This window comes from Kryptolebias marmoratus, linkage group LG12, assembly GCF_001649575.2.
Source record: "Kryptolebias marmoratus isolate JLee-2015 linkage group LG12, ASM164957v2, whole genome shotgun sequence".
NCBI classification, from domain to species: domain Eukaryota; kingdom Metazoa; phylum Chordata; class Actinopteri; order Cyprinodontiformes; family Rivulidae; genus Kryptolebias; species Kryptolebias marmoratus.
In genome coordinates this window covers 7,231,772-7,243,834 of record NC_051441.1, presented here as the reverse complement: position 1 = coordinate 7,243,834, position 12,063 = coordinate 7,231,772, and the positions used below count along the sequence as shown (strand labels likewise).

The 12,063-nt window shown below is 37.6% G+C and overlaps 3 protein-coding genes across 4 annotated transcripts; 2 read left to right on the top strand and 1 right to left on the bottom strand.

The window, feature by feature from the left end:
- Positions 1-759: 759 nt before the first annotated feature.
- On the top strand, positions 760-4,734 carry cdip1 (cell death-inducing p53 target 1). 2 transcript variants are annotated; one of them, XM_017429288.3, is made up of 5 exons: positions 760-878; positions 1,400-1,545; positions 2,036-2,194; positions 2,396-2,672; positions 3,298-4,734. In XM_017429288.3, exons 2-5 carry the CDS (start codon positions 1,470-1,472, stop codon positions 3,407-3,409), a joined length of 624 nt encoding a protein of 207 aa, XP_017284777.1. In that variant the 5' UTR covers positions 760-878; positions 1,400-1,469; the 3' UTR covers positions 3,410-4,734. The 2 variants fall into 2 exon arrangements, with proteins under 2 accessions (XP_017284777.1, XP_017284776.1); XM_017429287.3 differs by having other exon boundaries at positions 778-897.
- Positions 4,646-6,819, bottom strand: polr3k (polymerase (RNA) III (DNA directed) polypeptide K). The gene is made up of 3 exons (XM_017429289.3): positions 6,582-6,819; positions 6,408-6,495; positions 4,646-5,127 (listed from the first exon to the last, which is right to left on the bottom strand). Exons 1-3 carry the CDS (start codon positions 6,690-6,692, stop codon positions 5,000-5,002), a joined length of 327 nt encoding a protein of 108 aa, XP_017284778.1. The 5' UTR covers positions 6,693-6,819; the 3' UTR covers positions 4,646-4,999.
- Positions 6,820-7,032: 213 nt separating this feature from the next.
- Positions 7,033-9,158, top strand: snrnp25 (small nuclear ribonucleoprotein 25). Its single transcript, XM_017429311.3, has 5 exons — positions 7,033-7,409; positions 8,096-8,186; positions 8,338-8,443; positions 8,528-8,602; positions 8,808-9,158. Exons 1-5 carry the CDS (start codon positions 7,179-7,181, stop codon positions 8,863-8,865), a joined length of 561 nt encoding a protein of 186 aa, XP_017284800.1. The 5' UTR covers positions 7,033-7,178; the 3' UTR covers positions 8,866-9,158.
- The last annotated feature ends 2,905 nt before the right edge of the window (positions 9,159-12,063 follow it).

Genomic DNA, 12,063 nt, shown 5'->3' with positions numbered 1-12,063 from the left:
GCAGTTCTAGGCACAGCCAAGATACTGCGCAGAACCCTCAAGCTCCCAGGCCTCTGGTAGAGGACCCGAGCTCAGAGGATGAAACAAAGACCACTCGCGCAGGGTGAGAAGGGAATTTTTTTTTAAAATATATATTAGTGTTTTGGGTTTAAAAATAAGTATTTTTAAGTTTTACATTTGTTCTAAAATACTGAAAATAGACTAAAGGGTGCTAGTTTGCGCTCAGTCGACCCAAATATTTAGTATGTAGTTTTACAAATTGTCCACTAGATGGCAGCAAACCACCGTGTTTTTTGGACAATTTTGACCTTACAGTTTTGCTGTACATCCACTAGAGGGCGGTGATGCTGCCTCCTTGTCCAAAAAATAAATATATATTTATATTACAAAAGTTGTTTTCAGTTTGTGGCTAACCTACTAAGATTTCCGGTAAATGCTTACATAATAAATAGTTTTATTTGCGTTTTAAACGTGTTAATAATCATGTAAACAAAACAAGGTGATATAAAGTACTACAACATATACATGGTGTTAGCTAAACATTTGGGTTCAGTACATTTTTTATTAATATTAAAAACAAGTTATCTGCCGTCTTTTTTTATTTGTTAATAAAATTTAATGCCGATATAATGTAGATTTGTGCTACCGGCAAGTAAATTACGATAGTCAAATATGCGCCTTTTATCTGTTATTTTATAGTAGCTGTTAGTGAGCAGGCTTCCGTAGAGACCGTTTTTTGACAGGGCAACAAAAATCGTCATAACACCTGTGCACGTCAGGAATAATGACGTCAGTGTAAATCCGTCTCAGTGGATGCTGGCTCTCATCAGGAGCGCTGAAGCAGCTAACGTCAAAAAACAACTTCAGTCACAACACAGGTTGGTGTCACAAATTCAGGTAATTTGACTTTCAGTTTCGTCGACGTTTTGTTTTGTTACAGTCACGGCTGGGAACAACTGACGGTTAAACGCTCACAGCGTTAATGCATCTTTAATCTTTAGTTTCTGTATCCAGAATCATGGCGACGTTAGCCAGCTAGCTAATGACAGCTAGCTTTATGCTGTTTGAAAGCAAACGTCGGACAGCCGACCTCAAACAAACGCTGTCAGTCCTCTTCAGCTAAATGAAACAGAAAAGATAAATTGTGTTTGACCGCCATTTATCCGCCTCAGCTAATACATCCACCATCTCTCCGCTAACGTGAAGTTATTACTGGCAAACAGTTGCTCAACGTTTTTTTCTTCGGTGTTTGTTTTTGTTGAAGTGAAACTTTCGGCGTTTCCGCCGACTGTACTTTCTGACTTTCGTTATTAGTCGTGACAATTTTTAAGCTTTGGGGGGAAGGTTTTTGGAAAGAAACGAGCCAAGGGTCTGAAAGTGTGCATGTTTTATTCCTCAGAGGGTAAGGTGACCCGTAGAGCTGTGATCGAAGTGTTGGATCCGTCTGCGAGCCTGAATCTGCGGCCAGCATGTCCAGTGATCCTCCCCCTCCGTATCCCGGAGGTCCCAGTGCTCCTCTCATCGAGGAGAAGAATGGACAACCCGGTAAGGAAGCCAAACTCACACAGGAGTGTAGTGAATGTTAATAAGTCCTGAGTCAGTTCAGTTCTCAGTGGTTACTCAGAGTAGATCTTTGCCCAGTTTCAAAGATTACTTCAACTTTCATGTAACACTTTGCAAAACTGTTTGTATTTAGTCTCAGTATATTATCACGTTTTCTATAGCATTATAAAGTTTACCTACAGGGTATATTTTGTTATTATAGATTGATCTGATTTTTATAATGGACAAAATCTAAATTTGAGGTGTGGGGCAACACTGCTCTCAGCAAAGTTAACTTTGTCGCTCACTTCTTGCTACACACATGATCATAGGGTTGCCTCAATAAATAGCTAATCAAACTGTGGTGAATCTGAATGTGTAATTTATTAGTTCCAGTATTTATAATGCTTGTGTCAGATGAGTTGCTCATTTGATGGAAACTCCCTCCTTGTGAAGATCCGTGTTCATGTTGTCTTTCTGTGGTATCTTTCAGAAACAGTAAGAACTGCTCCTCTGCACGGACATCCATTTCCTCCAGATTATGGACCTCCACCCTATGAGGGCCCACAGCCAGGCTTTCTACCCCCACACGTCCCTGGAGAAGGTCCCATGCCCATGCCCATGCCTATGCCCATGCCCATGCCAACACAAGGTGCTCTACCTTGTCCAGAAATATCTGTAAAACATGACGTCATGCTATTATTTTGTGAAAACATTACACATTATTTTGAGAAAACCACACCAGTGCATGTCATTTCAAGGCCTTCCTAAAGATGATTTTTGTCTCTTCTGCACAGGGTCACTTTCTATTTTTGTACGCTGAATTTTTTTTCTTTAAACTTATTCCTTTCAGGCGGTCCCTACCCACCTCCGCCCGGTCACTTTGCTCAGCCAATGCCAGGACATATGGGTCCTGGTCCCAGCCACTTTGTCCACATGGGAGGACACACAGCGACCGTCCTGGCTCCTCCAGGTGCAGCCACCACTGTGACAGTACTGCAGGGTGAAATGTTTCAGACCTCACCGGTGCAGACGGTGTGTCCGCACTGCCAGCAGGCGATCGTCACCCGCATCTCTCACGATGTCGGCCTCATGAACACGCTCTTCTGCCTCTTCTGTTTCTTTGTAGGGTAAGTCAGTCGAGTTAGGAGTGATGTGTAATCCGAAATTCTGTAGTGTTAATTCAACTCGGGTATGATTTAGCCTTGTGTTTTTAAGTTATTTCAAGATCATGCTGGGGTTAGATAATCTATTGAAAGCTTATCAGTAATTACTGATTAAACTCTTCTCAACAAAGCACAACAGTATTGCCTTTTTGGCTTTACAGACATACAGCATTTAGTCAGATTTAGATGATTTTTACATCAGTGTCAGTCATGGAAAGCTAAGATAAGGAAAGTTTGAACAGTTTTGTTACTAATTTATTTGACAACATGATCTGGCAGATTATATAGCCCCATTAACCTGACTCCATGTGCTTCAGACTGGGGCTAAGTTGAAAGTGATAGATGGATGTTAACAGGCCAGACCTGCTAAGATTACAGCGACGCTCTAATCCAAAGCACATATTCTGATATTATGCTAAATTGCTGTTTAATTAGCTGGAAACATTGCAAGTATGGGAACAAGCCAGCAAGCTTAAAGAGCCCATGTTCATGTGTTTTCACTGTTTAAAATCCACTCTGCATTTGTCAGGTTATATTTATAAAAAGCTTTGAGTTTGAATTTGCTCTATATTTTCTTCTTCATTCACAGGTGTGATCTTGGCTGCTGCTTGATTCCCTGCCTGATTGATGACCTTAAGGATGTGACACACACCTGCCCTAACTGTAAGGGCTATATTTACACATACAAGCGTATCTGCTAACCACCGAGGGCTGTTTGCCACCGAGCCATGTGCGTGTACACCTACACGAACTCACGGTCCCCTCTGCTGGTAGTGACAGCAGCTTCCCCCCCCTTTCCATTTTTGCATAGTGTTGTGTAGCGCTCTTTTACCGTATGTGCAGTTTTCTCATCAGCTCACAAGATATTTTCTGTCTGTATTCTTCTGGATACTTCTCTAATGTAGGAAACAAGTTTGAATTGTACAAACCTTCGAACAGCGGAAGATAAAAGGCACTAAACGAACCAGAAACTGACAGGCTGCAGATGCACAGAGACAGTTGTTCGCCTGCAGCCGTTTCAAGTGAAGTTATGCATGTGAATGAAGAAAAAAAACAAAAACTGTGAAAATTTAGTCAACAATCATCTGAAATTTGGTCAGAAATGTGTGTTTTCCATAATGCAGGGTTAGTGTTTTCATCCTAGACATTTTATTGATTATTTAAACAAATTTACTGTATGTCAACAGTTGTAAACATTTGTTGTCTGTGTCTCATTTTGCAAACTTACTTTGTCCTAATTTTTAATTACTATGTGTTTAATGTGAAAAAATACTCATTTAAATGGTTGCATTTCTTACATGCTATAGGTATTTATATTCCAGGCTCTGGTCAGTAGTCACAGTTAGTGACGCGCTGTTTAGTTGTTACCCATTTATGCCCCTGTCCCTGATGTATTTAGATTTGATAATCAAGTTAACATTTGCACTTTAAGTTTTAATACACCTTTTGTGTTCATTAAAAGATGATAATCTGGTGAGTAAAAGCAATGTGTTGTTTGGCTTTTACTTGTCTCTTTAGCTAGTTGAGGGAATTTAAGCACACACTTAAAGTTTAGTGAAGGTGACAGTTTTTTTTTTGCCACAAATAAGAGATTAACCGCATGACATCTGAGTGTATCACGCTGATACACCACTCCAAATTACAGGTTATAATCTCCCAGATGTCTGTAAAGTAGTAAGATACTTTAAAAGAAGCCATCATTCCACCTGTCATCAGTCCTTCAGAATTACCTGCATTTCTAAGATGCATGTTTGACAAAGAGGAATGTCTTTCAACTGATAAGTGAAATCTTAATAAGCTTCAATAAAGGTATTAAGCTTTTTGCAAAATATAAGTGATTCCACAGAATATTTAACAAACAGTGACCCAATGCTGTTACACTTCTGCGTGACCAATCCATCATTCACCGATGCTCATGTAAAGACTCACTCTGCCTCAATGTTCATCTGATTGTTTTATTTTTAAGATTTAAACCAAGGGTGACAAGTCTGTGGAAAAAAAAACAATAAAAACAAACTGAGCTGAAGGATTGCCTCGAATTTTAATGTTGTGGATACTGCTGGTCTGCACTGCTCTACATGTCTGTGATGATGTACAACTATGTAAGGCCATTTCTTTGACTGTTGTACACAGGTACTATTTTATCAATAAAAATCGTGAAGGAAAAATGTTTTCAAATTATCTGCAAATTGTGTGAAACCTGGATTTGTATAAATATGAAACGCAAAAGAGAGAAAATAAAAATCTGAGCTGAAAATAATCTGAATTTTAAATAACTCCAAGAGAAAATCTTAATCTCTCCATCGATGTCCACACTGGGCATTACAGCATTTGTAGAAAGTAGTCATCGGTTCATCAGCTGATCTGGTCTGAATCTGCATGAAATACGCCCGAGGATGCTCACACTTTGGACAGGTTTCTGTATAGAAATAAAAACAGAAATGTCAGCCTGCAACCCAAACCTGCTTATACATTATATAAAAACACAAACTGAAGCCTGCTGTGATCAGGCTGTAGTGCACTGTTTTACAATGCCATAAAGAATAGTAAAACAAATTTAAAAAGTCATAAAGAAACACACTTATTTTTTATCATATTGATGAGTAACATGTCCTTAAATTAAAAACTTGTAAGCAAATTTGTGACTGGATGCTAGCTACCACGAGTGTTTGTTCACCTACACAACCAGCTGAGGTGACTGAAAATAGGTGTGACGTGCATGGAAGAGCTGTGGGACGACATTTCTGACGTGTTGGTATGTATTTACGCACAGAGTGAAGCTGAGTAAAGTATGCAGATAGGTGTGTCAAGTCAAGTCCAAAGTGTGTAACAGCAGTAAAAGCTATAGATAGGGTACATGAAACAGAAGAAATGAAAATAATCTGGCCCTGGGTCAACCCTCAGCTGGCCCAATCCAGTCTATTATGCAACTTATAAAACACATCATGGACTGGAGATAAATTAAGATTAGAATTATAAACTTTCCAAGTCTTAGACTAGAGTTGAAAAACTATTGAAACAGTAAAATTACTGATCAGGCAGAAGTTTCACCTCAGCTGTGTGTCTTTGAAAGCTGAGCTCTGTCTTTATGGGGCTCCACTCCTTTACTTTATAGTTACACTTGATAGTTGCCTTACTAGTTTTCTTTTATTTTGCTTTTAGCAGCAGATACACTCTTACTTTACATTTCCTCCTAAACATCTTCTTTGAGATTCTACGCTTGTCTGATTCCACTATGTTTGTTTACCTACACAGACTACAACTAGTCTAATTTGGTTTTCACCGAGTCCAACCAAATGCTTTGTTTACACCAAGTGTGGACCTGCATTTCAGATTTACATATCAGGATATTTGGAAAAATTACTGGAGTAAACTCTTTCAAACTTCACCACTTCACCATGTGTTAAGAGTAAGAATTGTTACATTTACACAAAGAAACGTTTAGTCAAATTCCCATTTACAATAAATATTTGTTAGGATGAATGTTGGAGTAAGTAAAAAAATCCTTCTGAATTAAAAGAGAAATAAAATATTTACATAAATTTTACCACGACAAACTGTTACCTCCTTTAAAAAGTTAAATAAACCAGGACAGGGAGCTTATGAAAGAGTCAAAAAAAGCCTGAGATTGTGTTTTAAAGCAGAACATTTTAATGGTAAATAAAGCCGCAGATCATGGTGTGTTTTCGTGGTTTTTACCTGGAGTTGAGTCCACGTTTTCCCACGCTGCAGCTCCACCAAGAACATCATCCACCTCTTTTAATTTGGGATACTTTCGATTGTTAACCTTCAAGAAAACAGAAATATGGACGGTAAACCCTTAAAAATCTAACCACCTTCCTGACGAACTCCTTAGATTGAACAGAAACCCACCTTTCTTGTGACGTTGTGGACGTAAGGACAGGTGTTACATGCGAATCTCATGCACCTCTGTCCTTCTTCGACAATTAAAACGTTTCCACAAGTCGGACAAAACAGCAACATGTTGATAAGAACTTACTTAAAGGGAGAATTCGTCTAACTGAATCGTTCAGCAAATTGTTCTGCGTTTTTACTAAAAAATTGTTTGCTGCCTGTGGACACACCGGAAGTGGCGCAGAGAAAAACAATTCGGTAGAAAACAAGGGAAGGAAGTTGTTTCTGTTAAATATATATGCTTATATTAAGATTATTATTCTCGTATTGATATATTTTGATATTATGAGTGATAAATAACATCAAGTGACTTCTATCTATGCCTTTAAAAAAGCTGAAGCAACTTCTTATTTCATTTTCAATGAACGGAACCTTATATGAACAGCTGCGTTTCCTTCCGGTACATGATTCGTACTGCACATAGAAACATACGGGCTCTTACTGTGAGATAAGCTCAGTTTCGTCGAGCCTGGCATTAAATATGTAGCATTGTGAAAGGTTTCCGTCATTTGAAGCTTTTTCCAGTAGATCATTCAGACTGTTGGGTGTTTGTTGATGGAGGAGGAGCAGAGTCCAGGCGCTCCTCCTGGAGCTGAAGGAGGAGGAGGACACTTTCTGCAGGATGAGGAGGTGAAAAAGGAGATCCTGACAGAGGAGGCGGCTGCAGGAGCGGAGGAGGAAGATGAAGATGAAGATGCTCTCCCACATTCAGAGATTCTGGATATTTTCGAGGAGGGACTTGCTCAACTTGTGCAGGACCCTTTACTGTGCGACCTGCCAATTCAGGTGTTTTCTCCCTCAAGTAGCACGACAGAGGATATTTTAAAAACTGTTGTTTTTATTACTTTAGTCATTCCAAATAATTATTTTTAATGCTTTGTATTTTTTAGATTCATGTGCTGAAGCTAAACCAGATCTTTTTTTTATTCTTAAAATGAAAAGACTATTGTAGCACATAAAACAAACAAACAAAAAAACCCCAAACAATTCAAAACAAAAAACAGTCTTTCACATTAAGTTGGACAAATGTGGCCCACTCTTCTTTACACACTAGTTTTAATTCAATGAGAGTTGGGGGTATTTGTTCATACAAAAGGTCTCACAACATTTTAATTGCATCAAATAATCTGGAAGTTGTCTGGGCTACTGCCTCTTTTTGATTCTTTACTTGATTTTTATTTTCTTTTAGCCATTCTGTTGTAGATTTGCTGCTGTTGTCCTGTCACATGAACCAACTTTGGCCAAGATTCACCTGTTGAGCAGACGGCCTCACATTTGACTTTTAAATAATAACATGCTCACGACACCAGGAGGTTTGCCAGACCATAACTGATGACTCTCCATGCCATTATGTTTAAACCCTGAATATAAACCCCTGAAATTTTATGCTTAATAAGGGAGTCACATCAGATTCAAAGTTCTGTCTTGTTTTTTTTGTTTTTTTTCTGAAAGTGAACCATGTTTTTCTTCAGGTGACGCTGGAAGAAGTGAACTCTCAGATTGCTTTGGAGTATGGCCAAGCAATGACAGTGAAGGTTATAAAGGCAGATGGTGAAACAATGCGTAAGTGATTAAATTTTCTTCTTTTTGATTTTTGTGTTTCGTTTGGTTTTTTTACATTTATTCAATTTGTGAGTCTAATAATACCAACTGTAGTTGTCTAATAATTTTAGCTTTTTTTTAATATATATTTTTTCTGTTTGGGAAAATAAAGCCATAGTTGTGGTCCAGAATGCTACTGTCCTTGACCTGAAGAAGGCTATTCGCAGATTTATGGAGCTAAAACAGCAACGAGAAGGAGGAGTAAAACATATCAGCTGGTAAGAGCATTTAATAAAACGGGTAAATAAATAGAACATTAAAAATGTATATATTAATTACCATTTCTTGTTTTGTTTCTTCAGGAGATATGTTTGGAGAACTTACCATTTAATATTTCAGGGCGAGAAGCTTGAAGACGACACAATGAGGCTTAAAGAGTGAGTGTCTAAAATCTAACCTTTAATGAAACTTGGACTGTTTTTCAGATAGTCAGCTAAAATTTGATGTGGTAGTAGCTGAGAGTCATCCTCCACACGCACCCTGAGCGTGACATCTCGTGGTTTTGCATGGGATTGAGACTACTTGGACCACTCCTTCTAGGGATTGTAGGCCTTTAATTTTTATCTGTTTTTATGTTTTCAGTTATGGGATCAGAAACAGAGATGAGGTGACGTTCATGAAGAAACTGAGGAAAAAGTGACATCATCAGCGTGTGTCCCATCAGAGGAAAAACACGAGTCTTAACTGTGCCGTCAGTTTTATAGATTTGACTGTGACTTTGTATGCTAACAAACCTTTTTTTTTTTTGTTACTTTAAGCATTTTGTACAGATATTTTCTGATCTAATACTCATACTGAGACAGTCTTTTTTTAAAAAGTGTGTTAAAGATGTTCCAAACAAGACAATTTATTTAAATATAGAATTTTAAACTCACAGTGGTCTGTAATGTTCATTTTATGATTCTACAGAAATTAAATGAATGAATGAGTTTATCTGTGTGTTTTGAAGTTTCGATTTCATCTTCCGTGCTCATTATAAAGAGCAGTTATAAACTCCTCCTTATGATTTGAATATTTCCTGATAAATGGAAACAATATATTCTTTCTCAGTTCCTGTTAATGTTACCCGCAGAGGCAGCAGAAGAGGTGAGGTAATACTGGAATTTTCTAGTTTCTTTAAACAACACTTTATATAGTTATTATATAGCTCAGTGGTACAAAAGTGTCCTATTATTTATTGTTACAGGACTTTTTGTAACTCATGACAAAGCAAATATAGATTTTATATATGATTATATATTTTTGTATGTTTTCTATTTGAGAAAATCAAGTATTTTGCTTTTATTTATAGATGAACATCTAGAAAATAGTTGTGTGTCTTTTTTCCTATTACTGATGTGTTATTAGTTGGCTTATGGTAAATTTTATTTCTCGTGCTTTGACATGACGCAGCAGGGAACATAAGCTTTGTTTCTGAACTGGCAAAGTGTTTTAACACCAGAGCTACTTGCTTCCTAATATAAGTGGTTTTAAAACAGGCGAAACATACATTGTAACATAATTGTATCGATAAAGCTATCAATTTGAAGCAGTTTCAATATATCACAATCAAGTGGACATGCAAAAGTGAAGTCTGTCCAGTTTTGATGGCGATAAAGTAAAGTAGGAAAACAAAAAAACAACATGGTTTTGATTATTTACTGAACTGGGACAAAAAATGGGACTAAAACATCTCATAAGAAGCAAACTAGAACAAAAAAAAAATCTGCTAGAATGTAATAGTTATTTCTACAAACAGGATGAGCTCCAACTGTAAGTGAAAATCTCAAGGTCACACCCAGATTTTGCAGGAAGAAAAAAGAAATGTGACTGTTTTAAATCTTTCTCTAAAGAGACAGAGATGTAGACACAGTAAATACACCAGTCAGAAAATAAAAACATGCTCTAAGCTACCTTACTGTTAAAGTTCAAAGAATTCCCTTTCTCTATCTTTTCAGCTGACGTCATGACTTCTCCGGCCATAGCTACAGATTTGAAACATATTTCTCTCCAGAACCAACAACTTGAGGAGAGAAAGAAAATTTTGTGCATATTTCAAGAGCTGAGGAAACGCACTGAGTTTGGCCAAACAGGTGACATTAAAGAGAGGACAATAATAAGTCATCCCTTATTTCTTTATACTATGATTTATATTCCATACTTTTATTTTGTACCACCAGAGGAATCAGCTGCAACCCAGAAGGAGATTAATGATATTGACAACAAGCTGAAAGAACTCAGTGAAAAGAAGAATGAACTCCAACGAACCTATGAAAACATTTTAAATGACAATGACAAGAAAGGCAAAGATGGTAACTAAACAGGATGCAATAACAAACCATTAATTCTGCACTTTAGAGTCTAGTAACATGGCTTATCTTTTTTTGTTTGGTATTACTGAACCAGAGTTAAAGTCCACTTCTGATGAAGACTCGAATGTTTACTACATCGAGATTCCTCCTCCTGCCTATCCTGGTGAGCCACAGAATTATGCAAACTCATTTCTTCTCTGTGTAAATGAATACTTCTCTCATAAACTCTATCCATGAAAACATTTTCATGGTAAGAGACTGACATTTTGTTTTGAGTTTGATACATGTAAAAACCAAAAATAACTAAAACAGTTTGACATTCCTTGAAGGAACTTGTATCTACTGCTGCCTTTTGCAGTTTGTTAGAGCTCAGAATATGTGTTGGGGATCAGCCTCAGCTGCATCATCGCCCTTTTCCCTTTTGCCGGTGGGTGATAAGAATGAGGGACTGAAGTGGTGTTTGTGTCTCTCTGCAGCCCCTGAAGTGATCCTGGACGTGAAGAATCTTCCACCATATTCCTGCAGGACTCAGTGCCCAGAGTGTACACAGTTTGTCGTAACAGAAACATCTGCTTCTGTTAGCAGCGTGACCTGGCTGGCATGTCTTATATCAGTGATGGTCGGGTACGAGCCTTCCTCTCGCACTCTGATAAAACATTTGCCTATACGTATAGCAACAGTTTGTTGCTCCTGTTTCTGTTTGTGCAGCCTGCATCCAGGTTGGTTCTCATTTGCTTCTCCGCCTGTTCTGCCTCTTTTGCAGCTGCGCGGCTGGGTGTTGTCTCATTCCTTTCTGCAGTGATAAGTTCAAGTCCATCACGCACCATTGTCCAAAGTGTCGGACAAAAATTGCAACTTTCAAAAGACTCTGAAGTGAAAGCATTTGGTTAAAGACTGAAGCTCAGACCGAGAAAGGCACCATGTTGTAAGTGAACAGCATGATTCTGTTGAGGAGTTTAACATCTATCTATTATTGTGCAAATTAGACAGAAAATCAGTCAAGTTTTGATGTTAGTGCATAAACTTAAACGGTGTTTGTAAATATGTATTGTATTAGATGTAATACAACCCCAGTTCTTCGGGCCCTCAGGTAGCACGGCACTAAAAATCCAGCAGCTAGAAGCTGGTGAACAGTCCAGCTGCTCTCCTCAGTTCCTAGATGTTTAAGAAGTGTTGTAATAATAAGAAGGGAGGTTTCTGTCATAACATTTTCAGATGTGTTGCTGCCATCAAATTCAAAATAACCTTTTTTTATGTTTTAAAAAAAAGAATTTCTTAGTTTAAACACTTGATCTGTTTACTATGTTTCATTGTGAACAGAATATGGGTTTATGAGATCTGCAAATCATTTTATTCTGTTTTATTTACTTTTTACACAATGTCCTAACTTTTTTTAAAACTGGAGTTGTGTTTTAAACCTATCTTAAAAAAATAACTTCAATAAGTGTGACTGTAAAAACTCTAATTTGTTCCTCTTTTGTGGAAATGTTGTAAAAAAAATCTATTTCTTTTTTAAGATTCATGAGCTGTTTGTTCAACAAAACTAA

Coding starts and splice junctions, on each gene's coding strand:
- cdip1 (XM_017429288.3), top strand. CDS start 1,470: ATGTCCAGTGATCCTCCCCCTCCGTATCCCGGAGGTCCCAGTGCTCCT. Junction 2,195..2,395: donor CATGCCCATGCCAACACAAG/GTGCTCTACCTT, acceptor TATTCCTTTCAG/GCGGTCCCTACCCACCTCCG. Junction 2,673..3,297: donor CTCTTCTGTTTCTTTGTAGG/GTAAGTCAGTCG, acceptor CTTCATTCACAG/GTGTGATCTTGGCTGCTGCT.
- polr3k (XM_017429289.3), bottom strand. CDS start 6,692: ATGTTGCTGTTTTGTCCGACTTGTGGAAACGTTTTAATTGTCGAAGAA. Junction 6,496..6,581: donor TCCACAACGTCACAAGAAAG/GTGGGTTTCTGT, acceptor GTTTTCTTGAAG/GTTAACAATCGAAAGTATCC. Junction 5,128..6,407: donor AAACGTGGACTCAACTCCAG/GTAAAAACCACG, acceptor ATTTCTATACAG/AAACCTGTCCAAAGTGTGAG.
- snrnp25 (XM_017429311.3), top strand. CDS start 7,179: ATGGAGGAGGAGCAGAGTCCAGGCGCTCCTCCTGGAGCTGAAGGAGGA. Junction 7,410..8,095: donor TGTGCGACCTGCCAATTCAG/GTGTTTTCTCCC, acceptor GTTTTTCTTCAG/GTGACGCTGGAAGAAGTGAA. Junction 8,444..8,527: donor GGAGTAAAACATATCAGCTG/GTAAGAGCATTT, acceptor TTGTTTCTTCAG/GAGATATGTTTGGAGAACTT.